This window comes from Saccostrea cucullata, unplaced genomic scaffold (assembly GCF_032062105.1).
Source record: "Saccostrea cucullata isolate Sc308-1 unplaced genomic scaffold, CSIRO_AGI_Scuc_v1 ctg12, whole genome shotgun sequence".
Lineage (NCBI taxonomy): Eukaryota > Metazoa > Mollusca > Bivalvia > Ostreida > Ostreidae > Saccostrea > Saccostrea cuccullata.
The window spans coordinates 156,764-183,744 of record NW_026933001.1 but is presented as its reverse complement, the minus strand read 5'-3'; the positions used below and the strand labels follow the sequence as shown (position 1 = coordinate 183,744).

General features: G+C 34.1%; 1 protein-coding gene across 2 annotated transcripts in view; it reads left to right on the top strand.

Annotated features, from left to right (window-relative positions):
• LOC134236845 (ciliogenesis and planar polarity effector 1-like) overlaps positions 1–26,981 on the top strand; it is a 59,030-nt gene that overhangs the window by 19,698 nt on the left and 12,351 nt on the right. For both annotated transcript variants that reach the window (XM_062718986.1, XM_062718985.1), the window contains 17 exons: positions 3,521–3,595; positions 3,768–3,988; positions 4,097–4,268; positions 9,417–9,642; positions 10,969–11,102; positions 14,279–14,505; positions 15,883–16,050; positions 17,321–17,551; positions 21,057–22,411; positions 22,524–22,610; positions 22,768–23,119; positions 23,336–24,112; positions 24,785–24,894; positions 24,984–25,026; positions 25,250–25,394; positions 26,528–26,658; positions 26,750–26,867. In XM_062718986.1, the coding sequence (XP_062574970.1) occupies positions 3,521–3,595; positions 3,768–3,988; positions 4,097–4,268; positions 9,417–9,642; positions 10,969–11,102; positions 14,279–14,505; positions 15,883–16,050; positions 17,321–17,551; positions 21,057–22,411; positions 22,524–22,610; positions 22,768–23,119; positions 23,336–24,112; positions 24,785–24,894; positions 24,984–25,026; positions 25,250–25,394; positions 26,528–26,658; positions 26,750–26,867 (4,572 nt within the window). The remainder of the gene's footprint in view (positions 1–3,520; positions 3,596–3,767; positions 3,989–4,096; positions 4,269–9,416; positions 9,643–10,968; positions 11,103–14,278; positions 14,506–15,882; positions 16,051–17,320; positions 17,552–21,056; positions 22,412–22,523; positions 22,611–22,767; positions 23,120–23,335; positions 24,113–24,784; positions 24,895–24,983; positions 25,027–25,249; positions 25,395–26,527; positions 26,659–26,749; positions 26,868–26,981) is intronic.

Below are 26,981 nucleotides of genomic sequence, written 5' to 3'. Positions count from 1 at the left end.
ATATTTCTAAAGTGAGAAAATGTTGAATATAAATATATATATTTTTAAACATACAGTAGTTTTGTTTTTAAACAAAGTACACAATAATTATAAAATCAAGACATGCACAAGTACATGCATGTGAACCTGTATGTATGATAAAAACAATTTTGCAATGTCAAATAACATGTCTGTGAAGTTTAAAGCTCTATATGGCACATCTGTCAGCTTAAATATAAAAGTACGAGATTAAGTGTAATTTACATGATATTTGCTATCTTAGTTCAAATTAAATTTTTCACCGATTTTGAACTAAATATCCCCATGTTTCTATAGGTTAAATTAACTTTAAACTGCATGTGTTTGATATTTTTAATCTGAGTGGGAAATAAATCGGTTATTGTTTCAAATCTTGGATATGTATAAAACTCCATTGATTTAAATTGCATAATTTACAGCAAAGTCCTATCTTTATACATAAAGTAACAAAAAAAAATACATAGTTTTTTTTTTTTTTTTTTACTTAAGTCTGAACTTATCAAAAATACACCATATATGACTTTAACAACAGCTTTGTAGCAAAGCCATGGTTAAATCATATTTTACTGAACAGAAAAATGCAGAGAAAACGTTCTTGAAAAATCATAGCTTTATTGCAAGAATGACAATGATTCGAAAGGCACTGATTCAAGAATTGACAGTAATATTAATCTATCAAGAACTCCATTAAATGATGTCTGTTTCACTTATTATCTGGATCCTTAAGAACCCTCTCTTCACTGCACACTAAAGAGTTCTGATTCTATGGCATTTATTGCCGCATTTTTCTTCAGTTAGAGTGATCTGCCCTCAGATTAAAATTCTTAAAAATAGATATTACATTATATAATATTGTATATTACTCAATTTGCATTCACTTAAATTATTAAAACATTTTTAAAGAACTGGATGAATTTATTGAACAAAGTTATTTTCATCGATTTTTTTTCTATGGAAGTAATTAACAGTGATATATCTTCACTGATACTGTATTGTGTTTGATTATTTTTTTCTGGGGGTAAATGCCACGTACCATATTGTGAAAATTAAATAAAAAAGCCTAATATTAACACTTTAAAAAATATATTTTTCTCAATGTTCAAAAAATATTTTGCACTGGTGTAAAAAGGTTCTTAAAACATTTTCTAGAGAAAATCGACAATTGTGTGTACGAGGGCCGTTCAAAAATTACGCGGACTGTGCTATCATTTACTCTTACAGACGTCATAGAGTTATGAAATTTCACAGAAATATGTATCTTAAAGATTCCAAAAAATTTGGCAAAATTTCCGTATTTAAAAAAAAATCTACTAGAATTATCGGTATGTTGATATCGTTGATGGAGAGGTACGGCGCACGACAAAAAATTTGAAGCAAAAGCATGCGGAATCCAAAATTTAACCCCTAAATTTTCTGTAATTAGCGACATTTTTCGACAATTTTCTCAAATGTATCTTTAAATTATTCTATTGTTATGTATTTTGATTTCTGACATGATATTTGAAGTACTAACAGAAATATAGTGATTTTCCTCTGATGCGATTCTAATGAAAACGACTGAGAAAATGACGTCTCGTGAATTGACGGCGCACCACACTTTAGTTAAATTATGTGTAATGCTCGAGATATCGCCAACATAGATCCAAAATATGCATAATAAAACATGTAGTAAACTAGGGTATTCGTGACATTCGTCCACATATAGCGAATAGGAATTTTAGACCGTTAGACCTCTGTAAAATGGCTATACGGGAGGACGGGAAGAAGATTGTCGACGAAAACTTTATGCGGACTGTAAAGAACGTGATTGAGAGTCACAATATCACTCTATATCTGATAAATACCTGCCGTTTTTGGTTTTAAAACAAAAAAGAATATTCTTTACTTGTTTAATAGATTTAAAGCTTGACAAGAAATGGTGTTTGGATGTTGAGTAGATAAAATAACTAAAAATGTACAGGTACTCCTTGGACAATGTTGAGAAAATGAAAGCTCAATCACATATTTTTTTATAATGTCTGTGACGTCGAAGATTTTGCTGCTCCGTGACTTAATGATATGTCCTGAAAAATCACTCAAAATTGATACCAATTTACAACATTTTGATCTGAAATTTTGTAGACCATATAAGTAAAGATTCTTTTATATTATGTGCGACATTTTGCCCGATTATGTCGTCAAATATTTTTTCTGTGCAGCAAGTCCGCGTAATTTTTGAACGGCCCTCGTATAAGTACATCAATTTGAAACAACACAAGCTATAACTGATATGACATCAAACCCGTATTTTGTACACCAGGCTCTGAATTAGTTCAGTAGCCAATTCCACCATGATTTAAGTCAAACTCACAAGAACTAATCTATGACTACATTCTTTGTAATCAATTTAATGTGTGCAACTGGCCAGCATTTTAGGACTGGATGGTTTATCTAGGGACAGGGTGTACATGTGAGTGGATTGAATTGCACTACCTCATACATAGTTATACCTTCGAAACTGGTGTATACCAGTGATAGATGATTTACTTCTAGATTTCCGAAACATAAAATAATTCTTTTCTGGCAGTACATTGATTGTTCAATTTTTTATATCTTTCTACACAAAAATTGTACAAAATGCAAAGTTCAGGTAATTTTTACATGAATAGAAATGAAAATATAATAGAATTTCCCTTAAATTTAAACTGGCAATAATTTCAACATTTAGTTAGTGAAATTATTGTTTCATGGTCAAGACTATTATATAAAACCATAACTCTACAGATCTGCAGCTAATTCAAGAGTTGGTTTATTGTGATTTTTGTCTCCTTCTTATATATAACACAGTCAAAGAGACAAGTAAGCACTGGCTATTAATTGTGTTGTCTGTGGCTTGGGGGTAAATTTTATGGAAGCACGTTCATTTTGAAGATATGTAAAACTATGCACAATGGCAATACACATACCTGGGTGTGCTGCTAAAAGTATATATACAAAAGTCTTGTACATGTATTAAATGTCAAACTTCAACAATTAAAAAAAAAAAAAAATAGAAATACAATACCGATTTCTTATTGGAATGAATTTAATAGCTATTCAAGTTACTCTGTGTAACCTCAGTTGGAGCAGCTTTTGCTCTATGTTAAATTATGAAGCACTTAAAAAAATAAACTACATACAAATGAAGGTAATCAGAAAGATGTATATGATTTTGAAATGTCAATTTGAGACATATGGTAGGAAATACGATTTTAATTATATGATACATATAACCTAATTTTTTACCCAAACAAATTGTGTTTTACAACAAAAATAAATTATAGAATAAATCTTCTTTGGAAAAAATCAAAGGGAAAAGGTCACCATAAGAAAAACAGTTCAGATTAAGTCTCAATTCAGATAGTCTTCTGTTTGTCTGAAAAAAGTGTGTCTTTGAACTCTAAAACTCTTTATTATTAGTTATACCTTATGTTCTTTTCTATGATCTCGCAGACAACTAAAAATGTTTTACCAATTATTTCAGGGGAGAAACTTAGTGTAGATGGCATGCATACCAGAGCAGTGGATGCTTGGAAGCAAGAAATACAGAATATGACCGGTAGATACTTTCATATTTTCATATTTAATGTTGATTGAACAATTTTTTCAGACTGATGCTTTTTTGTGATGAACATTGTATATGCATATATTACATCAATTACTATACCTATATAAGAATCTGTTATATTTAGATTTACTTTTAAATGTAATAAAATCCTTTAATTTTGAAGATAAAGCAGAAGATGCTGAGAGAGTAAGCAAGGTGCTCCATTCTGTTTTGTACACCTACATCATGAGGGGTGAATTAGGTAAAGCCGTGGACTTTGTAGACTCTCTAGTTGTCCAGGGCAACGTTTCTGACTCGATTCTGGACCACCAGCTGCCTGCTAGTGGACCGGGGCGAGAAAAGCCCCCACTCATGACCATAGTTTACGACTCCATGAAGAGAGAGGTATAGAAAAAAATTCATATGAGTATCCAGCATGTCCACATCTTTTAAGTCAAGTATTATTAGAAATATGTATAGATTATTTCGCTTTGTTCAATGCTTGTCTTGTAGCCTTACGGGGGAGAACACCAAGTCCCTTGTATCAGGGATCGGGGAGTGAGACAGCTGGTTCAGAGCATGGCCCGATTCATGGCAGCCTACTTTACCAATGAGACCCTGTACATATTCCCTCCCCATAGTCCTCAGCCACTTCCCTCCATCCACCTGGGGGCAAAAATCAAAGGTATAATGACAGGTCAACAAATTCTCATATAGTCATCATAACAGATCTTCATATAGTCATCATAAAAGGTCAACAAATCCTCATATAGTCATTATAACAGGTCAACAAATCTTAAAATAGTCATCATAAAAGGTCAACAAATCCTCATATAATCATTATAACAGGTCAACAAATCTTAAAATAGTCATCATAAAAGGTCAACAAATCCTCATAAAGTCATCATAACAGGTCAACAAATCCTCATACAGTCTTTCTTCATAATAAGTCAACAAATCATCATATAGTCATTTTATTTCACTTTAATTTATGCTTGGTAAAATTTGACTTAAGATCTGAACTCACAGTGCAAACAACAGTAATGTAGCAAACATATTTTTCATGAAAATACAACTGTGGTAAACAAAAAAAAAATTAATTGATTGTATTTACATGTAAAAAGGCCATGAAAAAGAAATATATGTATACAGTGAATTTGTGCTTTTAATTTAATGTTTATGTACAATATACTGAGGATTACATGTATTATTGTGTAATGAATACTTGCTTTATGATAATCAATCAACCCATATCGAAAATAAATATAAAAATAATACATTAAAATAATACTAAAATAATACAAAAAAAGTATATTTTTAATGACCAAATTTGGAACCCTTTTTATCTTGGTTCCAAATTAGGTCAAAAATAATACACTTTCTTAGAAATGAAACACAAAAAAATATATTTTTAATATACTTTATTTCTCAGTAAAAATACAAAAATAATACACTTGATGTATTTTTTCTGTACTCTCGTATTTTTTCTGTATTAAATCCTTATCCAAAGTACAAAAATAATACAATTTAGAGAAGAACTAAAAAATACAGAAATAATATAAAATGTATTAATTTTGTATCAGTCTATTATTTCTGTATTATTTGGAGCACCTTGAAAAAAAAATAATAGGAAAATAATACAAAAAGTATTAATTTTGTATCAGTCTATTATTTCTGTATTATTTGGAGCACCTTGAAAAAAAAATAGGAAAATAATACAAAATGTATCAATTTTGTATCAGTCTATTATTTCTGTATTATTTGGAGCACCTTGAAAAAAAAAAAGGAAAATAATACAAAATGTATTAATTTTGTATCAGTCTATTATTTCTGTATTATTTGGAGCACCTTGAAAAAAAATAGGAAAATAATACAAAATGTATTAATTTTGTATCAGTCTATTATTTCTGTATTAAAATCGATTTTAAAACAAAAAAAATCTAAAAATAATACATTCTGAAAGATACAAAAAAATACATTTAGGAGTTCAAAAAAGGTACAAGAATGATAGACAAAAAGTACATAAAAAAGCTTAAAATAATACAAAGCAGTGCCTAGAAAAGTACTAAAAACGTGAAAACTTCTTCTTAGATGCAGCTTTCAATCAGATTTTAAAGAGAAATGGCTTTAGATTACTGATTTAGTTACTTTTTGTGCAATAATCTTGATCTTTTCTGTCTTACATACAGTATTCACTCTTCAATTGTCCTCATTTCTAAGTCATGTTTTATCAATCTTATTGTCTTTGTAAATTGTACATTTATAATGAGATATGAATTCAAAAGTCTAGATCTCTCTGCTTTGGGGTTTCTTTTGCACAGCACTTTACTTTATTGAAGAAGTACATCTCCAATTTTCTCACTGTCATCCTGCTTTGTCCTGCATAACCTTAGACTACAAAATAGAATATCAAAATGTACTGGGGTATATCAAAAATAGATGCACAGACACATACAAAAAGAAATCTTCACATGATAAGCTGATATTGTCATTTGTTAATGTTACACACCTGTAATGCTTCAAGGGGTAGGGTGGAAGGGTGGGTGGGTGGGTGTCCTATTCCTCTATAACTAATCAGCTTTTCTTCTTTGGCTCTGTAGAGGCACTCAAACTGAAAAAGTAATGATACTAATAAATGTTTTGCAGAACAGGTAGAAATACAGACCATTAAAAAATGAAAATATAAAACTGTCAATACACCTCATTGGAATTGGGGTGGGGGGTGGGGGTCATCATGATTTGAAATCTTAAACTGATATTGGGGAAGGAAAATATGGATCATCATATATTGATATAAAAAATTAGTTTGTGCCCAAAAAAATCTTTCTTACCACCTTCTTCTCAAGTCATTTTTGAAATAATTATAAGTATGCTAAACCATAAATCCATGAAGCTTAGCTGCAATGATTACCCCCCCCCCCTTCACTTTTCAAAATTTAAATGGTTGTATGCCAAGATGGTTTTATCTGTTATTATTCCATGTTTAGGCCTGAGGGATAGGGTGAAATTAATTTTTAAGTCATTTTTGGTCCATGTAAATAATATTATTTGCCATTGAAAGCCCGTAATTATCCATACAATTCAAGATAGAAAGTAGCATTACAAAACTCTCTTTCGCCACAAATCCAACATCTCCAATATATCTGCATTCAATTTGACCTACTATGAACTGGTTATAAAAGATATTATTAACATTTATTAATCTACATTTCACATTTTAAAAATTGAACCTACTGTGCTATTTTATGTAAATTCTTACCGCATATGGCGTTGTTTACACCAGGAAAGCCAGGGCATGATGCTTGAAAAACGCCAACCTCCTTCCGTTTTCGCTTTTCTTTGTTTATAAATGTGATCCATGCTAACATGCTGTAGCTAAACATCTATTTTCTACCAATTTCATCGGCGAATATTAGCTAAATTTTTATTAAACATCACCAACTCTCTCGATTCGGTTCGTCGATCTATTTTTCAAAATGGCGTGGGTAAATTACCATTAACCAATCAGAGAAAAGCAAAGAAAAATTTTAAAATCTGACCAATCAAATGGCTCCTTATTTACGAAGATTTTCGATTTTTAAATATAAAATATTTTTAATAGTCTAAGGAAATGTATTTATGTACGAAGTCTAATAAGTAATATGGAATTAATTTAATAAACCCTTGATCATTACTAGAATAATTATTAGGATCATTTCTTATAATCTTTATATTTGTTTTTAAGAAATTTTCCGATTACAGATGAAAGATTTCTGGGCAGCCATATTGTTTTGTTTTTGTTTTTTTTAATTAAACAAGTTGACCTGTAAAGTAGACCATAAAGTTCAAGAAGAAGGATCAATTTAGTGTTAAATCTAAAGCAAAATAACAAGGTATAGAGCCATGCCCCCTTTCCTCGGCGCCATGTCCTTTATTCCTAACAAAAAATTAATAAATATTCCCAGTGTAGGCAATATTCCTTAGCTGTTCTGTTTATTCAGTGCATACTGATAATCTCTTGTTTACATAACGCAACCAAGTGTGAATTCACGACAGGAAATCACTTCACGCTTGAGCGCAGCACACAGCCACCTGGCTAATTAACATGCCTCAGGCTGTCAGGGTAGAAGATTTAACTTGAGAAACTGTCATTTGATTGTATTGATTATACAAGAATTAGCCCAAGATCAAACATAATTAACTTGTAAATTATTAACTAATTAAAATCAGGATCATTTTTTTTTAAACTGAGAGTAGAATTAAACACAGAGTTGAAGAAAAACTGATATTTTATCTGAATAAAAACAACTTACTTTGTACCAAAAACTGAATGTGATGTGACAAAAGGCTAAAAAAACAACAACTTAAGTTAGTTTCTTTGAATGTAGTGATAAATTTGACAAGCTGAGGGTCAACGTTTCTTATTTAAGCCAATTTTTTCAAAACAAATTTATACATGGCATTATTTATTTATTTTTTTTTTTTGGGGGGGGGGGGATCAATTTTCACTTGATAATGTTGGTAGATTATTTTCCAAGTAAAGAGAATAGTCTCTACATGTATTTTCCAAAAATGCCCCCCCCCCTCCTTCCCTGGAAAAAAGTATTTTCGTTTAATGTTTAATTAAATTGACAGTACTACTACACAAATAACACAGTCCAAGCAGGTTAGAAAAAATTTATACTTCCAAACTTTAATAATTTTTGCACATGTTTCAGCTAACATTCTCTAGTGTAAATATCTATCTTAAACACTCTGATAATTTAATTAGGAAACCTACTAGACTTGAACATTGTAAGCTCATTTCTTGAAATTTATTTAGGATAATTTGAATATGATTCCTTCTCTGAGCGAAAAAAATGCACATGTATACTAAAATCTGAAGAAAACATCGTATGCATGGTAGTTGGGACTTTCCATGTGCACAGGTAAATCACGTGATTTCTGAATTGTAGTATTATGCAATCATTTGTTAGCCTGCAAGACCACCTGTTGTGTGATAGATCTAAACACGTGAAAGATGTAAACCCGCTGAAAAGTTAATGTAAACCCGCTGTAAAATCTTCATGCCCAAGATGGAAATATTTCTCTGGATTACCACTGATTGAGATTAACATAAATTTTAGTACCAATTAATTATTTAAGTTCTATTTAAGTTAATTTCTCTAATATTTATAAAGTTCATAAAGACAAATGTAAATAGAAAAAATATGTCTAAATTTAACCCCCCCCCCCAACAACAAAAAGAAATAGAGACCAAATATATGGAATTTTCTGTAAATGTACTAAAATCAAATTTGAGACAAAAAATACTGACCGTCTTTCTGTAAAATTACCAAGTCCAAATTTAATATAAAAATAATACAGAAAAACTGTGTAAAATCACTAAGTCTAAATTTGATATAAAAATAATACAGACAAACTGTCTGTAAAATTATTAAGTCCAAATTTAATACAGAAATGATACAGACTAACTGTATAGACTTCTCTGTAAAATTACTAAGTTGAAATTTGATACAGAAAAAATACATCTGGATAAAATTAAGTCCTGAAATAATACAAAAATAATACACTGAAAATAATGTAAGTCCAAAAAAATACAAAAATAATACACTGAAAATAATCTAAGTCCAAAAAAATACAAAAATAATACACTGTACAAAATCAAAGTCAAATTTTAATACGAAAATGATATACTGAATTTTTTGTGATAGGAAAATAATATATTTTTTCTGTATTATTTTAAGAAAGTACAAAAATGAATGTATTAAAAGTATATTAAAAATATACTTTTCTGTATTATTTTTTGATATGGGAAGTGAAAGCTTTAACATTTCAGTGACTTTCTTTACAGACAGCCGAATCATTCCTAAGTACCATGACAACATTAACTCCCAGATAACTAAGGAGGGACTGAGTCGAGTGTGGACGACAGAGCGGGCCCTAGAGTACCTGTTACTGAGTGGTCTGGTGTGTGAAGCCGCCTGGTTCGCTGATCAGATGGGGGACTGGAAAGTAGGATTCCTCCTCTCAGTGGCCTGTACTCAACACAGAAGTATTGCCCCCCAGGTGTATAAAAAGTGAGTCTGGAATAGAGGACAGGGGGATTTAAAGGCAGAGATTTTTTATCGGGTGGTAAATTCCAGGTGAGGGAGGGGCTTATTTTGTACAGGTGTGAATGCCTTGGGGGCTAGCAGTCTACCTGTGGTCATCTGTCTCCTAATCCCTATACACAGGAAGTGATTTAATACACAGTGAAATACCCCATGTGTCAAACTTTACCTGTATTGGGGATTTTGAAACAATTTTAAATTAGAAGTGAAAATTTGTAAGTAAAGTTTTTCCTCAATAATCCATATTAATCCTTTTTGAAAGTACCCCATTAAAAAAATATCATGATATCATAATATAAAATTTTATTCAAATACTTAAACAAAGATTATTTTAGATGTTTGTGTATGTGTTAATTTTTTTTTTAAAAAAGTACATTTCATAAAAAAAAAAAATAACTGGGTTTATCCCAATTTTTGATAAGGCTTTGTCACCATGAAACATGCTAAAAAAGATTGCTGAATAAGCAAGGAAAATGTAAGCAAACCATGATAAAAAACATTTATAAATATTTAAAATTTAATTACTTCACATAATGCTGCTCTAAACTTAATCAGTAACATTTCCACATTAGGTTTACCGTTTTTAACGTATTAAAATTAATATAAAAATTTCATTTGAAAAAAAAGTTTTTATGCACCAAAGTTGATTTTTAAAAATGCATATTTTATTATAATCCTATTAAATACTATAAAAAAGGTATATTTAATTCATATATTAGCAAGCTAAAATTTCTATAGTGATACAGTTTCTCTATACCATGTTTGATAAACATCAAAGGATCAAAAGTTAATTTGAAGGTCCCAACGAGTGCCAAACAAGGTGTACAGGGTATACACAGGAACCAGTAAGTAAATGTCAATCAAGTTCCAGCATCCAATGATGGACATTCAGGCACTTGATTGACAGGGCCACCCAGACCAGGTGTTTTTGAAGGCTGTGCTTAAAATCTCTGCCTTTAAATTAATTTTGAAGAGGAAAGGATAAAAATAGCATCAGGGTGTTTTTGATAAGCTCGTATGAGTCACTGTTAGGACAGAATTCATTCTCTATTTGTCATGAAAAATCATTCATTTTGTTGAATGCTATGAAAGGAAACTATGAAAGGAACTTTTTAGTGCTTTAATAATTCTAATACTTAATAATTTTTGGAGAGAATAAGGTTACTGAATAAAAAAAGGAATCAACATTTTTATAATGCTTGTATTTTTTTTTAATGAATGCATGTTTATTATGTACCTAACTAAGCTACATGACAGAAATTCTTACTGGATAAATATTGTCTTTTATTGAAGAAAGAAGAAGCCATTAGAAATCCCGCACTTCTTAGAGCCAGCCTCCCTCCTACAGAAAAAGTTAGAATCTCTTGTCCACCTCCACAGAAGAGGGGGGCAGAAAGGAAGGGCAGAGCAGGAAGCTCACAATGAAGGTAAATCACAGTACTACAGGGGAAAGGGGGGGGCAAAGAGGTAAAAGATGTAAAGGGCAGAGAAGGAGACTCACAGTGAAGGTACATCACAGTACTATGGGGGAAAGGGGGGGAGGGGGAAGGAAGGAAGGGCAGAGCAGGAAGCTCACAGTGAAGGTAAATCACAGTACTACAGGGGAAAGGGGGGGGGGGGCAAAGAGGAAGGGCAGAGCAGAAGGCTCACAGTGAAGGTAAATCATAGTACTGTAGGGGGGGGGGGGGGGGGGGCAAAGAGGAAGGGCAGAGCAGAAGGCTCACAGTGAAGGTAAATCACAGTACTATGGGGGGGGGGGGGCAAAGAGGAAGGGCAGAGCAGAAGGCTCACAGTGAACGTAAATCACAGTACTGTAAGGGGGGAGGGGGGAGCAAAGAGGAAGGGCAGAGCAGAAAACTCACAGTGAAGGTAAATCACAGTACTACAGAAGGGGGGAGAGGAAGAGCAGAGTAGGAGACTCACAGTGAAGTTAAATCACAGTACTATAGGGGGGCGAAGAGGAAGGGCAGAGAAGGAGACTCACATTGAAGGTAAATCACAGTACTATAGGGGGGGGGGCAAAGAGGAAGGGCAGAACAGGAGGCTCACACTGAAGGTAAATCACAGTACTATGGGGGGGGGGGCAGAAAGGAAGGGCAAAACAGGAGGCTCACACTGAAGGTAAATCACACTGTAGGGGGGGGGGGGGGGGCAAAGAGGAAGGGCAGAGCAGAAGGCTCACAGTGAAGGTAAATCACAGCACTATGGGGGGGGGGGGGCAAAGAGGAAGGGCAGAGCAGGAAGCTCCCAGGATAGTTAAGTCAAAGTACTATAAGGAGAGGGGGGCATTGCCCTGTGTTGTATTTATTAATGTAATCTATATTATCTTCTACAAGATGTAAACCATGTTGTTTCCACTTGTGAGAATCTTTCATACTTCACCTAACTCTATTCCCTTAGGCCTATACCTTTTCATCCTTTCCCCCTTCATGACACGATTTGACTCCAAGATCCAAACCCTTAATGAACGACTTTTGACATGTATATTCTATTGTTAATTTAGCTTAAATTCCAGTATTAACTCTGTTTCCACAATAAATTTGATGGGTTTCATAGACAGTGGTGAACAAATAAATGCATGTGTCCTAAAAGCAAGGGTAAATGTCTGCTTATTAACTACAAAAGAGGCACGTCATAGATGAACTTTTAGTTAATATCCACTGATAAATCCACATTCTTTAAATTTTGATATATTATGTATTAAATATAAATTCACCCAGCATATGTTTTATTACTTGCTTCAGTTTATTAATACAAAGTATGAAAATTAGGAGGAGAAACTTTTTGAAGTCAATGTTTTGAGGTGTAAATTGTTACATTAATGTGGTGGATAAGTGTTAATGTGGTAGGTTGTGTTTTCACTGTGGAGGAGCAAGATAATGAATTTGTGTAAATGTCATTTCATGGGAAGAAGGAAATAATAATACAAAAAATAATACTATTCATACCATTGTTTACATATTCTGCTAATTTTGAATATAATATGTCCCACATGACTCATTTTAGAGGTTTTTTTCCTTTCAGAAAACATTGTCCCCAACACGATCACCCACTTTAATTTTCAGAAAGGTTGTGTAATATCCTTTAAATTTAAAAAGTGACATTTAATTCTCAAAATCTTTGTGGGCAATGCATGCACTCTATATTATCTGAAAGGAAATTTCACTGAAAATTGAAAATTGATGTCTTTTGTTAAAATGCGGGAAAGTTCATAAGTGAATCATGTCACAATTAGCATTTAGGAGGTCATATGAGAAAAAAGATTTGTGTATTCTTACTGCATGGAATTCCTATGATTCAGAAAGGCTGCATGATTTTTTTGTTTCTTACATCACTTCTATATTTTAGAAAAATGCAGGGCCAAATTTGTATTGAAACTATACCTTGTTCTTTGTTAGCTCTACTGGTCAGAGACCAGAAGAGCTTTGCGATAGTAATGCGTCCGTCGTCCTTCCGTCTGTCTGTAAACAATTTTTCAAAATGCTACTCCTCCTTTAGTTTTGGTCAGATTTCAATATAACTTGGCACACAAGAAGACTACACTAAGATACATAATTCTTTGTGTCGGTTTTTGATTTCGATGAACAGTGTTGCCATGGTTACTAAAAATAGAAATTTTTGAAAAATTCTTTCAAATTGCTACTCCTCCTACAGTTTTGGTCTGTTTTCAATATAACTTGCCACACAGGTAGACTACACTAAGATACATAATTCTGTGCATCGGTTTTTGATTTTGATGAACGGTGTTGCTGTGGTTACTAAAAATAGAAATTTCTTTGAAAAACTTTAAAAATGCTACTCCTCCTACAGTTTTGGTCTGATTTCAGTATAACTTGGCATACAAGTAGAATACACTAAGATACATAATTCTATATATCGGTTTTTGATTTCTATGAACGGTGTTGCCCTGGTTACTAAAAATAGAAATTTCTGTAAAATTCTTTCAAATTGCTACTCCTCCTACAGTTTTGGTCTGTTTTCAATATAACTTGCCACACAAGTAGACTACACTAAGATACATAATTCTGTTTATCGGTTTTTGACTTAGATGAACATTATTGCCTTGGTTACTAAAAGTAGAAATTCCTGTTAAATACTCTCAAAATGCTACTCCAAATACCATTTTAGTTTAATTACAATATAATGTGGCATGCAAGTAGACTACACTAAGAACATTAAATGACCTAATCAAGGATCATTTTTCTATTTATTACTGTTGTAAAGTTTCAATTCCCAACTGCTTAAGTACTTTTCCTTTGTTATAAGTACAAACCAGTAGAGCTTCAGTCTCTACAGAGACTTCTGGTTTTTAATTTCTTTTCGAAGTTTGTTCAAGCAACTCAAAAATAATTCTCTGCTGTTATGTATTTGTTTCAATTTGTTGTATTTTTTTTTTTACTTAAACAACTGGTAAGGGCACTGATTTAGTTTGATTCCGATTTCTTTGGGTTGATGAGTCTATGACCCTTCTAAGAGTGCTTGTTTGTACCTTCTTTTTGAAATCATAAAAAAATTTGTCTCTTTGAAATAAAACTAGACAGTATATACAGACCTTTGAATAATTATAATCAAAGAAAAATTTAGAATTATTTGAATTTTTCAGGTTTTATTCCAATAAGTAATGAAACAAACATCATCCAGTTGTCTAGAACGATGGAAGACATCATGACAGCAGGGATTATGAGTGGTGTGGAGGTGGTACCCTGGCTTTTGACAACCCTTGTCCACCGCCTGATGGACACAGTGGCTCAGTTGTCCCCCTTAGTCCCCCAGGATTTTTATCTCCCTTCCCCTCCCCTCTACTGCCCCCAGCCGGCAGACACAGAAAAGGTGAAAAAAAAAAATGTTCTTCTGTTAAACCATATTAAATCAGTAAAATCTCTAAATTTGTTTTAAAATGCTTCTTTTTGTCCAATTTCATGTATACACAAGTTTTTGTATTAATATATTACAGTAAAGTTTGTTTATACACACAGATATAGCAAATTCAGATACAGTGGAGCCTAAACAATTCTTTGTAAAATTTTACGGTTATAACGAACTCTGATATAGTGAATTTACGGATATAACGAACTCATTTTGAATCCCGTAGAGATTAAAAATAATAAAATTTACATCTTTTATAATAAATTTTCAAAAAGTAGATTTATTACCAGTTAAACAAAATGCAAAAATAAGAAAACTTCAAAAATTATGTTTTGTAAATATCCCTCCATATTCGGAATACTTGAAAAACATGCATTCGTGATATATGTAGTAATACAAATTCTTTATACAAAAACAACGAAGTACATGTATAGTGAGTTTAGGTCCACTGTATATCACTTTCAAAATTTCAACAAAAGATGTTGCCATGTTTACAGAATGTTTACATGATGGAGTGTTAACATTTCATTTATTTGTAAACTAGGGACAGTAGAATGGCAGGTTTTACACAGGTTATATATTACAGGATAAGAGATCAGTAGAAGTACAGGTTTTATACAGGTTATATATTACAGGATGGAAGTCATTTACTTGTAAAGTAGGGACAGTAGAGTTACAGGTTTTATACAGGTTATATATTACAGGATAAGAGATCAGTAGAGGTACAGGTTTTATACAGGTTATATATTACAGGATAAGAGATCAGTAGAGGTACAGGTTTTATACAGGTTATATATTACAGGATAAGAGATCAGTAGAGGTACAGGTTATATACAGGTTATATATTACAGGATAAGAGATCAGTAGAGGTACAGGTTATATACAGGTTATATATTACAGGATAAGAGATCAGTAGAAGTACAGGTTATATACAGGTTATATATTACAGGATAAGAGACCAGTAGAGGTACAGGTTATATACAGGTTATATATTACAGGATAAGAGATCATTAGAGGTACAGGTTTTATACAGGTTATATATTACAGGATAAGAGACCAGTAGAGGTACAGGTTATATACAGGTTATATATTACAGGATAAGAGACCAGTAGAGGTACAGGTTATATACAGGTTATATATTACAGGATAAGAGACCAGTAGAGGTACAGGTTATATACATGTTATATATTACAGGATAAGAGACCAGTAGAGGTACAGGTTATATACAGGTTATATATTACAGGATAAGAGACCAGTAGAGGTACAGGTTATATACAGGTTATATATTACAGGATAAGAGACCAGTAGAGGTACAGGTTATATACAGGTTATATATTACAGGATAAGAGATCAGCCGAGGTACAGGGGGAGAGTGCCCTGAGGTTCCAGGCTTCCTCTTTGATTCAGCTGATCCTGATCGTCCTGAACAGTGCTCACATCTCCCTCCCCGTCACCCGCTGGTACATACAGGAGCTCAACAATGTCCAGGAAAGGGCCGCTCAGTTCAAGGTAAATAGGGGATACTCTCTAGTCGGTTTGATTTAATGACATATATTATTAATTATCAAAATCAGAACAAACATTTTACAAACAATTTCAAGTCTTTCTCTGTCATGGAAGACCAAAACTAAAATTTTATTAAGTAATTGATATGTATAAAACCCCAGTCACATTTCCAAAAACGACCAACGGCCGACGGGTTTTGAAGCAAAAATGGGATTCTTCGGGTGACAGTCGTCAGTCATCGGCCGTTGTCTTGCCCGTTTTATACCTCTTATATATTCGGCCGACCAATTTTGTGTCTAACGGTCCATGTTATAATTTTTTATGCGTCGGTGGCCGATTTCTTCAACTGAAAATATACGTCGACCAACCTTCGATCATCGTCCGACCATCGGTGGTCAGTTTATTAAGTCAGTCGTCCGTCGTTGGACAATAAGGGTGTTTAAAAATTCGGCCGACGCTTAAAATCAAACTGTAGCTCAGAGCTCGATGATCGGACGACGATTGGCCAACTTGTGAATATTTAACCTAGTAAGGATACATAACACAAACAAAATTTTGATGCATGGATTGATATAAATTTTTTGAACGGAAATAACATGAACAATTAATCCCTAAGATACATGTATAAAGAAATCTTAAGTATTCTTTGCTGCTTAGTCTAAAAGATATGCACCATTTGTCGATTTTTTGCAATCCCATACAAAATTTTGCACACATTTTCAACACTGAGTCACAATTTTATAAGATTATGCCACTTTGCCTTGCAAACATTACTCACGTCACATATCTGAATATAGATCTATGAAAAAATATTGCTGAATTCTAAAGAAAAAGGATTTTTTGTGTTATTTATCCAAGTCATCGGTGTCTCTAGGAATTAATGTGACTGCTCTGTGTCGCCCGACACTGTATCGGCCGATCATGTTCTTTCAGCTGACAAGACCAGAAAAATTTAGTCGCCCGACCATCGGCTTAAATGTGACCTAGGCATAAGTCCTCAGTGATATGAAGAAAAAAACCTCGACAATTTGTGATGTGCAGAATAGCCTAGTAGAGGAAGGCTATTTCTATGCCTTTGTCTTTGGAAAAAAAATAGAATAGAAATAAATCTTTTTTTTTTTTTTGGTTTTAAGTCCAGTAGATATTGTGCCTATGAAATATTAGAATGGATTTTAAACTTCAGTATCTCAAACATTGATATCTGTATACCATGGATGGATCAAAGCCCATTGGAGAATTATAAATACTTCAATAATTTTCTACTATTTTGCAGTCTACCACAGAGGGGCCTTGTTTGGAGTTTCCAGAGGTCTTACAACAGTTTAAGGAGGTGGAATCCTCACTGAGAGCTTACCTAGACGAGGATGCTGTAAAACAAGTCCTCCTGGGATTTAGAGACTTCTGTTCACTGTTATGGCTCCTCCATGTTCGCGATAAACTGTCATTTAATTTACGCAGCCGTGAAAAATACCTCAATGATGTCAACTATCAGGATTATTTAAGGGTAAGAAATTGATAATTAATAGTGCATGAAGGATAAGGTCTGAGTACCTCTCTGAATATCTTATTCTGAAATGATGTCTAGATCCCATGAATAAAGTCTGTTGTCCATCTGTCCTTCTATCCATCTGTAAACTTTTCACATTTTCAATTTCTTCTCAAGAACCACCGAGCCAATTTTAACCAAAGTTGGAACAATGCATCTTTGGGAAAAGAGAAGCTTACTGTGAATTTTCGTTGTTTCAAAGTATGAAGAGACCCATGTCCACCACGAAATGTAAAATATTAAATACATAACTGCTCAACAATTCTTCATCCATGAATTCAAATTCCCACGAAGCAAGAGATTACTCAAACCACGAAAATTTGACCCCACGAAAATATGTGATTTTACAGTAACCAGGGTTCTCCACAAGGGGTTTAACCATGGCGGCCCGCCATGGTTAAATTTATGTGCGCCATGGTTAAACGAGCTGCGCCATGGTTAAAATCGGCAGCCGCCATGATTAAGTTTTATTGCGTTTCAGTCCTGATACCTACTTTTTTAATGACTTGAGTAGTTAATTGTGTTTATACTACGACTGCCATGCAACTCGCATGTCTTGAAGGAAAGAGGACTGTGCTAAACAAACAAACCGTTAATCGGCGACTATGCTGTGAAGCGTGACAATCAATGGAGAGTCAATTAGCTGATCAGATGATCAATATTTTGAAAGTTTATTATCCTGTACACATGTAAATAATTTTGGGGAACTACAACATGTTCGCTACATGATTAGATAACGGGTTTATGAAAAATGACAATTACGAGCTTGATAATCGTCATGCATGCGATTCAAGTTTCTGTGCCAGAAAAGAATACTAGATGTAAAATTTAATATTCCTCTGTATTTAATCAATTTCCCATGCTCTGGTTTTTTAATCTTTAACTATATTATCTTTCTGATAAAATGTGAAGGCCTACGTCTCAATGACCGTCTAAGTTTTAGAGTTACTCCCCGTTGTTATGAAACTGACGCATGGCACTATTTTTAGCACTGGGGCACGTGGAGAAGTAAACAAAACTTGGTGAAAAATGCAATATGTAGAAAGATAAGATGTTTAGAAAAAAAGGGACACGGGATCAATTCCTTTGTGTATTAACTTAAAAAATTACTACCCATTCATCAGTTTTAGTCATATTTAATTAAACATTTCATACAACAGGCTACAACAATTCTGATAATTATTAATTTCTGAATAATATTGCCATGGTTACTGTATCAACAATTTTTCTTTAAATTCTTTCAGTAGATTACTACAGTTTTGGGCGAATTTTGGTTCATTTTTGAAGTAAGATACAGGATAAATCATGTTCAATTTTAATTATTATTGATTTAATTTTAAAAAGTGTTAGATATTCCATTGTTTTGTGTTGCAGTGGTTAAGTTTGAAAAATTGGAAAAACCAATCATTGATTAATGAAGATTAGGAAGTCTTAATCTAACAAGCATTCATGTTTTTGGTCACATTTCGCCCTTGCGCAGCTTCCTCCATGGTTAAATTTTCAAATGTGGAGAACCCTGAATAACTTGTTATAATAAAGGGCAAAGCTTCCTCACAAGAGGAGATAATGAAGAAAAGAATAATATAGGGACATTTAGGGTTAGGTCATTAAAAAATAGGGATGACAATTTGTAACCTGTTAATCGATTACTCGGTCAGAACGATGGCAATTGGTTAGAAAATCTGTAATCAAGTACCCCCGGTAGTCGAAAAAATAAAATATATATGTATGCGTTTGAATGCAATTTTCTTAAAATTCATTTTTAAAAATTCTGCATAAGCGTTGATTATTCAGGGTTTTCACATATCCAAGCTGACTTAGATGTAATTATGGATCTTCTGATTGAGATTGTTGGGAATTGGTCATTACGTGTTTGCAGTGTTAATTACTGTTAAAACACCAAGTTGTTACTCTGACCATCCTGTGATACTTTGATAATAATTAAATCACCGTTGAGCATTGGAATTAGAATGTTTTATCTTTTGCAGTTATCCATCGAATAAAATACGAAACAAACATTGTACATTAATTAAGTGATGTACTTCAGACTTAGTTTTGACAATGGAGAATGAACTTATGTGAAATCTACTTTTGAAAAATATCAATGTCTGATTTCTCAGACATGATTCGTGGTTTTATTAATTTTTTCTAGTCTACTGAAACTGAATAAAAGATATATGTATGTATGTATTTAGTTTTCTTATCAAGAATTAAGACAAATTGAATGATTAATAACTTCTAGACTTTATTAGTCTTCTTTTGTATATGAATAGCCTTTGGGGTGTACTTAGGAAAAAAGTGTATCAAGAAAATGTGTACTTTGATACGGTGACTGATTAATTTGTGGGAACGCCTTGTGGTTAATCAATTAGCAATTCTGTATTCAATTGCCATCCCTTTAAAAAAATCTTCCCAAGAACCACTGAGCAAGAAAAGGAGAAATTTATGTGAAAGCCTTTGGGGGGAATGGGTAAATTCTAAATTGTTTAAAGCATGACCCCCTGAATTGGTGAGGCCACGAAAGGGAATCAAAGCAGGGGAAAATATGAAAAACACCCAGACCAAAGAGACTCAGGTTAGCGTTGTGGTCCATGGGTCTCTTGTTATCATTTATCACAAAACTTTCAAGGCAACTTTTTTAGATCAACTCTGTTTTTATGATCGTTTTTTTTTTTTCAGAGTGATCTATGAATCCTAAAGTTGTATTTTCTTCAATCCTTAAGTTATGTTTTTTTCAGATGCTGGAAGTAGTAAACAAAATCAAAAGTTGATATGCTATGTTTTATGAAATAGTGTCCTCACTAAAGAACTGAATACATAGACATTTTTTTCATATAATCAATGATTTTTTAATCAAGTTTTGTTTTCCATGAACCTTATATCTTAGATAATTCTCTGGTGAACCTCAATGAGAGAAACAAATTTAGCTTGTCCTAGGTGATAATTGATATATTACGCCTCCAATGTTGATATTTACCTAAAATGCATTGTCACTGGATATTAATTAAAGGACATAGAGTGAAGCTGTATTTCAATGCCATTTCATTTTCTATCAATTAGCAGTAGAAGCAAAACAATTCAATTTCATATTGTACAAGCTAGATCGAAGAATTTTTAAAATTACAAAATATCTTGCAGATAAAATTTTCAAAAAAAAAAAAAAAAAAGACAGAGGGTTAGAAAATGATTTATTTCATGCTACAATGAAATTTAAAACAGCAATATTCAAAAACTTAAACTTTATAGTTTAATAATTTTACCATTGTCCTAATGGTTCATCATTAGTTTGAAACAGTATTTTGGTAATTAGTGTCATTTGGTCATTATTAAGGATACACGGTATTGTTTAGAAGAGGAAAGTTGTCTTTTAATTAATTTTTTTTGTATTGAATTTTAAATACTGCAGTAATACATGGTCATTTCAATGTCTTATCCCTTAAAGTAGAACTTGTTATGTTAACAGGAGAGCTGGGAATCCAAAGAGGGTGAAAAATGGAACAAAGAGTGCTTCACAACGCTTCAGTGGGCCGTTCACATGCTGACCTTCAGTCGCTTTCTCTCTGATGAGGGATGCATCTACAAGGTCATCTTGTCCCTCCTGTTGGAATTCCCCCCTTCAGAGGACACAGCAGACATCTTGGCAGAGCATTTTTATGACATTGAGATTCTGGATGCTGAGGTGCAGGAGAAATTGGAGAAATTCCTCAATGACTGGCAGGCTGTGTTTATAGAACCAGAGGATGATGGGAAATCAGCTAAACCAGAGCAGGAGGAGGACGATGAAAATGATGGGAGAAAATCGGTCACGTTTTACCAGGCTTCACCCAGAGGGCAGTCACTGTCTATATACTTTTCCAAGCAGTGTGAAGCAGTTCTTAAAGTGCTCAAAAAGAAGAGGAAGGTGTTTGGAGCTTTTGAGGAGTTTGTATTTGACAGTAGTGGTAGAATGCCAGCTGGGAGTCTTACATCTAGTCTGCCTCAAGAAATGCTAGGATTCTGCATTGGGTCCAGACCTTTTGAGACAAAACTATCTTACTTAGAGTTCTTGGACACATTCTGTGCCATCTCTTTCATAAAGGTAGAGGATTTTGAGAAACAAAGCACTGTAAAACCTTTCCCACTTCTCATGCCTTTTGCAGAAGATATCTGCTCCAAGGAGTTTGAAGATCTGGATAAAATCAGCAAACCCAGTGATGTGAAGACAAACTTAGTGGTGATGTCTTCTCCAGGAAGAGTAGATAGAAGTCAGAATGTTGGGTCAGCAGAACAATTGGCTTCACCTTCACAGGCCAAGGCCAAGCTGACAAACCTAGCATCCAAGTTTTACCAGTCAGAGGAAGCTTTGTACAGAGGTCAGGATGTTGGTAGTGAAAACCTATGGTCGGTTGAGGCAGATTTTGGCTCCAGATATGCCCGCCTTCAGAAGTGCTTGGACTGGTTAGCTGTGTGGTGCAAAAAGCAGCATTCATTGGGACTTCAGTGGAAAAGTGAACAAGACTTGGAGTTCCGACCAACCATGAAGATTGATGTTTCACCACGCCTTGTGGTTCTGGCACTATGGCTACTAGAGAATAAGTATAGTACTGCTCGGAAATCTGCAACAAAGAGTATGACCCTGAGGGAAAGTAGAAAAACAGCAGACCGACAGTCTTTAGATAATCTTCTTGTGCAAGTGAACTCAGAAGTGACAGGGGCATTACAGAAGAAAACTCGGAGACCAAGGCGGAGAGCTGATCATCCAATCAGAACCAGTTTAGACCAGGAACCAGACCAAGACGCCAGTCAGATGCACTCAGCATACGAGGAATTATTAAATGGGTATGTTACAATCTGTTGGAAAATTTATGTTATAGCACTATTTAATTTCAGTATAAGATTGTATTTAATATTTGCATCTTAAAAATGAATGCATTTTAATATCTTTTTGTAGCAAGGATGAAAGCAGTTCTCTCGAAGTTAGCTCTCTTGATCAAGAGGCTTTTACAAGAGAGTTTCAAGCCACAACTTCGCATATCAAGTAATGCTACATTACTAACTTGTACATTGATCAGATTCTAAGATGAAACATTTTTAATTGCTGTTTTAAGTCAATATTTTTTTAATAATGAATGGGGCCAAGCATATCATTTGATGTATTGAAAAGTAAAGTATTTTTTGTTTCATTTTTACAACAGAACAGGAAGCAGACCAAACTCCAGGGAAAGATATATTGAATACGAGGATTCCTACAGAAATATAGACATAGATAAACAGTTCTCCAGTAGAAAAACCCCAAGCAGACAGAATTCTACAAATGGCAGTGAATCTCTCAGGCAATCAACATATGATGAAAGCAGACGGTCTAGGGATAGAAGGAGTTCTGGGAGAAGGTCACCACAGGTCAGAGGTCAATCTCCCAGTCACAGAGGTCAACCTAGTCATGTCTACCAGCAAGAATATCAGAGACAACCGAACTCCTCTGTTCCAGGCAACTTGGCTTCTGAAATCCAATTCATCATCAGAGGGGAGCTAAGAAAGATGATGGAGGTAAAGTATTTATGATAATGAAGTTTTGGATATGTGTTTTATAATCATGAAATGTTTTTTGTTAATTATGGAAAAACTTGATTAATGTTGCATGAACTGAACTCCTAGCAAGGAAGAATGTACCGGGTAAATACTTTAAAAGTATGAATGTAAATGATAAAGAAAAAGATAATTGTTACATTTCTATATTGCTTTTTGTTTATATTTCTTATCTAGGCACAACATAGAAGCATGATGGCTATGATGGGAGCTTTAGAGGACCCAGTGGAGGAACCAGTGACTCCTCAGAGACAGTCTGCATATCACAGTCCTCCAGGAAGGAACGACACCAGGAACACCATGGTCCTAGAGGAGCTAGAAACCACTGAGGACAGGAGGAGGGCAAGGAGGAGATCACCCAGAAGGAGACAGGATTCCCCAGAGGACCAAACTAGACATCAGATACGGAGAAACAGGTCCCAAGAAAGATTCCAAAGAACTGCAGAAGATCCAGATTTTATTCCACGATATCTCAGAGTGGAGGCAGAGAGAGATATTGAGGAAGAGCCATTCAGATTGCCTCCCATTCCAATGCCAGCGTGGGCTGAGGAGTCACAGAGGCCTTTACAGGAGGACCAGTATGACATCCCTCTGCTTCACCTGGGCAGGGGTGGTGCTCCTCCCATGGTATATACAGAACCACACAGGGCATCTGACTACAATGTGTCTCACTTCTCCCCTAGTCCAGCATCTCACCCCCCTCCCTCATATCAAGAGAGCTTCTTCATTCCACCTGTTACTCAGAAACCTGAGAGCCAACCCCAGGCAGTGCCCCAGTCCATTGAAATGCCTCTGCTGAAATTAATTCCAGAAGACAAGCCTTTCCTAGGGTCCCAGAATGCCTCTAATTTTGGTCGCTTGCTGGATCCAGCTTTGCTTGTGGCTCATGAACAGGAATTACAGCAAAAGGAAACCCTGAAGTACAGGCATGCCAGGGAGTTTTTCCAACAGCAGGTCAGTTTCCTATATTTGAAGTGACCAGTTAGATTTTGGAGAATGCTTCAAGCACCAATGAGTTATAAGAGTGTCTGCTATAAGCATTTTTACATGTATATCTGCTTCAGAATAGTTTTTTCTCGAACCAGGAAATTAAACCTCATGGAAACAAGTGTTTTTTCATACAATGATCATAATAATCAAGGGGTTTTAAAAAAGAAATTACAGAATAGTTACGGTATGTCTTTTTAATATCTCTGAGAGAACACATTTCATAACATTTATTTTGAGACGATATGGACCATGAAGTTAGACATTTTTAAATGACAGGGTGTGAAATACAGAGAACTCACAAGAATATGAATAAGAATTCCTTGGCTAGGAAAATGATAGAATCTGAAAGTGTTCAATTATTTTAAATTTTTCATGAAAGTATTATTGATGAATAGTTGTTATCCTTAGTTGTTTTTTTTCTGGACATTTCTGAGCTGTTTCTTTAATGATATAATATTGCTCTAATGAGCAGCACTTTGAAATTCAATTATGAGCAGCTCAATAAACATTCCATGCAAAGGGGCATAATTCAAACGTGACTTGATCATTCTTTGATGACATCCATCTCTCTAAACTAGCCTTGTTCATTTACAAACTTTTATCTGTATGAGTTGAATTTTTTGATAACCCTTTTAGGTGGAAAATCTGGAAGAAATGGAGCAGAGGCAGCTAGGAAGTCAATTGTTACAGGCTGATTTACATGCCCCGAGGCAGAAAGTGGAGGCTGAAATGGATAGGTCTCTCAGGTATGTATATACAGCTTTATAAATGTGTTTTGAATATACAATGAACACTGAGATGACACTTAAACCTGCATGTTTTATTATTTTTTAAGGAGAAGAAAAACCAGGACAACCAAAAAAGAGGAATCTGAGAAAGTAAGCAAAGACTTATCCTCAAAAAATGTTGAAATGTTCAAAAGAAGCTTGTAGATGTATACACTTACAGTAGATAGAAATATTATAATCTTTGTTCTTTACATTCCTTTGGGATATGAAGCTCACAACAGAAAAGGAGAATACAAAGTAAATATTCTAAGAAATGCATTAGAAATTAAATATGCCTCATTAGATTTCATTATTTGTAATGTACATCTTTTAGGCTTCCTCTGAGTCTCCAGAATCTGTTAAAGAGGAAATGTCCAAAGAGGCGGAAAGATCTGAAGGGGACGTGACAGAGAAATCCGACACAGGGGAGGAGCAAGAGGAGGAGGAGGGCATCCATGACGGATACGCCATCCAACCAGGTCAGAGTCTTAATGCCTCTCATTGGAATAATAATGTATCAAGATACCTTAATGACGGGTTGTTTTTATAAAAGCAATAATTAAACTTAATTAAATGTCAGATCAATTACCATGTAATTTCTATCCTGAGGGACGTCGAAACCGCTTTAATGGATTATTGAAATGCTTAATTAAACAACTTTTATGCGCAAGAAGATTTTATTCTTCCAATTAACTGAATACAGATTTACTAACTGATTTACATTCTTCTATTAATCGGTAAATCAGTTACTGCAACTTGTTATCCCTAGTTTATAGGGAAGTAAAATGGGGCCACAATAGGGAATCCAAGTTTTACATTGGAATATATAGGGAAAATCTTTAAAAATCTTTTTCTCAAGAATCACTGGGCTAGAAAAGCTGAAACTTATGGGGAAGCATCCTGGGGTAGTTGGTAGTGTATATTTTAAATTGTGCAGAGCATGACACATGGAGGTAGGGTGGGGCCACAATGGGTATTGCAACAGGGGAAATCTGGTAAAGAACAGCATGGCTAAAGGTACTCAGGTGAGCAATGTGGCCAGTGGGCCTCTTGTTCAGGCTGTGATAAAAACTAGTCTTTTGGGCTGGTGCTCCAAGTTTTTTTTAATCAGCCCATCAGTTTCTTGTACAAAGCAAATTTTGAGAAAGTTAATCAAATGGAATATCATCTTGCTAGTCCAAGTTTTAGAAACTGTAGGAAAGTGAATTTTTATCCTAGTTCAGCTTTGTGTCTGTTGTAAATTTTGATGCACCCTGGACCACACTGCAATTCATACAGAAATTTTTTCACAGTGTCTAAACCATTAAGGTTGATTTTGTTAACTTAACAATAATTGTTATCAGCAAATATTCAAGTCAATTCATCAATTCATGTGTTTGAATGCACAAATAAATGTGGTTTAAAAAAGAAACTAACAAAACATGAGATGAAAGTATTTTTGGGGGCTTATGAGCTACAGAATCTGTAAGAATTGCTTCTGATGTTATCTTTTTTATCGAGTTTGCTTTTAGAGGTAAATGCAGCACTTCTTAATTGGTAGATAGTATTTTATTACGGATTGACAAGAACACTTTTTGCAGGTGTTAATTACAATGTGTTCTAAATTATGCAGGTGCCTTTGAGAATTACCTGCATATGAATGAGGGGGATTTTGAGGCCGATACTAATGCCAGGGTTCAGTTCAGGACAGCCATGCTGATGAAGGAACAGTTGGCCAAAGAAAAGAAAGAGAGAAGAAAGAAGGTACAATTTCTCAACACTTAAATTTTTTTTTAATATAAGTGTCTTACACAGAGAATTGAAACAAGATGAAAGTATCTTTGTCTGTTTAAAGGTGGACTTTGCCACTATGACAAAGAACTATGAGGATGCTCAGATTGAGACAGGAGCTTCATTAGAAATAGACAGTATCAGAACAGCGGAGGTGGCTACATCAATTACCAAGGACACAGGTAGGCCTGATTCATCACTCCTGGTACCACACATGGTTGTGTAATAACAAATCCTCAATACTTTTTTTTATAAATACCATTCTGCATTTAAATTTTTTTATTACTATAATTGCA